At 42.1% G+C, this 3209-nt stretch overlaps 1 protein-coding gene across 1 annotated transcript in view; it reads right to left on the reverse strand.

The window, feature by feature from the left end:
* The window catches only part of LOC123021714 (vomeronasal type-2 receptor 26-like), a 35256-nt gene that overhangs the window by 19545 nt on the left and 12502 nt on the right, over positions 1–3209 (reverse strand). The window contains exon 2 of the mRNA XM_044426743.1: positions 2089–2499. Within this exon, the coding sequence (XP_044282678.1) occupies positions 2089–2499 (411 nt within the window). The remainder of the gene's footprint in view (positions 1–2088; positions 2500–3209) is intronic.

Raw genomic sequence — 3209 nt, forward strand, 5'->3', positions numbered from 1 at the left:
TTTATTTTAATATCATAGTGAGAAATATGATTAATATACTGTTTGGTACTCTCAAAGTTCATATACGATTAGACATCCAGCTGGTTGGGAAGCCAGTTTCAGAAAAGGGAATGGCTGAACTGCCTGGTGTTTTCCCCCTTACACAAATCTCAAATGGGATCCCATGCTAGGTATGCAGTTGAGAAAGGGGAGGTTTCCTGTACCTGGATGGAATTTGGGGTGGGTGAATGAAGGGAAGTGTGTTCAATGAGGTTGGGCCCAGCCAGAAAATGTAGACGGTGCTCCCTAGAATCCATCCCCACCCCAAGTCAGGCATGCTAATACCTGTCTGACTGTGAGAGACTTTGAATCTGTCCTTTTGTCATGGTTGGATCACAGCCTGTTGAGATTAAGACTAATGGTGATATTTCCCATTGCAAGTGTGGGGAACTGATTCTGATGGTCTGCCTTTCAAGGCTCATGGATCCCGAGGGTTTGCAGATGGCTCTGGGGGAATTTCCATGTGATAAGGCCAGCATATCTATCAAAGCCCCCTCAAATCTTCAGAATACAGGTGGGACCTGGATGCTTGACATTATTGCTCCTGAATGCCACCTCTCTATTGATTATTGTAATGTGCTGTACGTGGGGCTGCCCTGGAAATTGGTCTGGATACTTCAGCTGGTACAGAATAGAGCTGCCATGCTGCTGATGGGAACCAGTCCTTATTCACACATAAAGCTGGTCCTCTACCAGCTACACTGGCTTCCAGTTGAAGTCCAGACACAAATCCGGGTGCTGGTTTTAACCTGTAAAGCCCTGAATGGCTTGGGACCAGGAAACCTGAAGGAACTCCTCTTCCCTTATATGCCCTCATACCGCTTAAGATCTGCAGGAGAGACTCTGCTCCAGGAACCCTCCCCAAAGGAGGTAAAAAGAACATCTACTCAGAGCATGGCCTTCTCTGTGGTGCTGTCCAGATTGTGGAATGTGCACCCTGGAGAGCTGTACCTGGTGCTGAGTTTATATTTATAACTTGGTGCCATGTCAAAACCTTTTTATTTAATTGCTAGTTTTAAAAAAAATAGTATTTTCATCATTCTGAGCAGTCACTTTGATTTTGTCTTTCATTTAATTTTTATTGAATTATGTTATTTATATATGTGATTTATTGTATCTCAATTTTATGGGCTGTGAGCCGTCCTAAGAATTCAAGGCATAAGGGACTGCATAAAAAAGTTTTAAATAAATTAGTAAATATTAAATTGGACTCTGCCCAATGGTATATCCCTGAGAGGAGAGCAATAGATCTGTCAAAGAAGGAGAAAAACTCCTAGTGGGTTCCGTCAAGCCTTGATAAGAGCCTATTATCAAGAATATTGGGAAACTATGGAGGCAGGAAAGAAACAATATCTCACTGCCTCTACTCCATCTTATAGTCGCCACTCACTGGAATGTCTAAGGTTTCCCTGGGGCCCATTGTTTGCTGACCCCAAGAACCATTTGTACACATCTGAGGTACATGTCAATATAACTTCCAGGAAAAAATCCACCTGTTCCTGACTCATTTTCCAATGGTTCAGTTTGGTAAGTTTTATACTTATCCTGGATGAGTTTCATTAGGTTCACCTTGTGGATGTTGTTATATTCAATCAGTATTAAAACTCATTGAAAACAAGGAAGCATTCCATTGCAACCTTTATTTACAATGGATACATAATTTTCCTTGGATCACATCCTTAAATTTCCTCAGTTTTATTTATTTATTTATTTTTTATTTCCTTCTTAGGTGCTCTCTGTTGTTCAGCTCAGGCTTCAACAACATAATGTAGCATTTGGGAGAAAAGATACAAATCAGTAACCCAGCACTGGAGGCCAGGATGGAGAAGATCTCCACAGCCACCAGATACTTTCCTTTTGTGCTTAGGTATGTTGGAACAAAGGACACCCACACACTGCAGAAGACCAACATGCTGAAGGTGATGAACTTGGCTTCATTAAAACTATCAGGCAGGTTCCTGGCTAGGAAAGCTACAGAGAAGCTTATGATAGCCAGGCACCCCATAAATCCTAAGACACAATAGAACATGTTGGCAGACCCTTCATTACATTGCAGGACAATTTCCTTATTCATTGAGTGCATGTCAAAATCTAGGAATGGGGGAGAGGTGGCCAGCCACAAAATGCAAAGAATGCCTTGAATAAGAACACTGGAAAGAACGATGGAGGATGCCAACTTCTTCCCAGCCAACTTCCTCATTGGGGACACAGGCTTGGTGGCCATGAAAGCCAGAACCACAACAATGGTTTTGGCAAAGACACAAGAAACAGCCACTGAGAAAATTATAACAAAGGTTGTTTGTCGAAGGAAATACGTCACCTTCTCCGGCTGGCCAACGAACAGCAAAGTGCAAAGGAAAGAGAGCAGGAGTGAGATGAGAAGGATGTAGGTGAGGTCACGGTTGTTGGCTTTGACTATGGCTGTGTTGTGGTACTTGATGAAGATCCCAAATACTAAAGCTGTGATGAAAGAAAATGAGAAAGCAGCAACAGACAAACTTAATCCCAAAGGCTCCTCATAAGTCAGAAAGGTAATGCTTTTAGGGATGCACTTATTCTGGCCATTGTTTGTGTAGTGATCTTCTGGACATAGAGAACAGTCATCCATATCTGAAAAACATTATTTTTAATATAGTTCTGCCTCGTAGATAGGGCATTGGAATAAAGAAATCTGAACAAGAGTTCTAGCCAAAATTAAATGGAAACATTTCGGTTTCATATTCCATCATGTTGGCAGCAACCTGAGTTGCAGAGTTAAGGGCTATCGCAGCCAATCCATTCCGTTTATGAATTGGGAATTTCATCATTGCAGCCATTGTGCAAGAAACAACAGCCCCTCCATAATCTCCATATTTCATATAACCGTTCAACTCATATTCCTTTCATTTCAGATATTTCACATATATTCAGAAACATGTATCCAGAAGTAGCCCGGAACAGAATCTGGTGAGTGTACTGATAACTACTGATTTTGCAGGATTTCCGTCATCCTGTGAAGGATGAAGGAAGCATAGAGAAGAAATTCTCCTTTGCAGTCCTCATGTTCTTCAAAGCATTTCACTAACCATTTTCAGGTGTGTAAGTGTGGTGCCTTACTGGGGGTAGGGGGGGAATGCGCAGTCAGAATGCATCACCACTTGGCAGTGCTGCTCTCCTCTCTTTCCTCCCAC

Source organism: Varanus komodoensis, unplaced genomic scaffold (genome assembly GCF_004798865.1).
Source record: "Varanus komodoensis strain SLA01 unplaced genomic scaffold, ASM479886v1 scaffold1767, whole genome shotgun sequence".
NCBI lineage: Eukaryota > Metazoa > Chordata > Lepidosauria > Squamata > Varanidae > Varanus > Varanus komodoensis.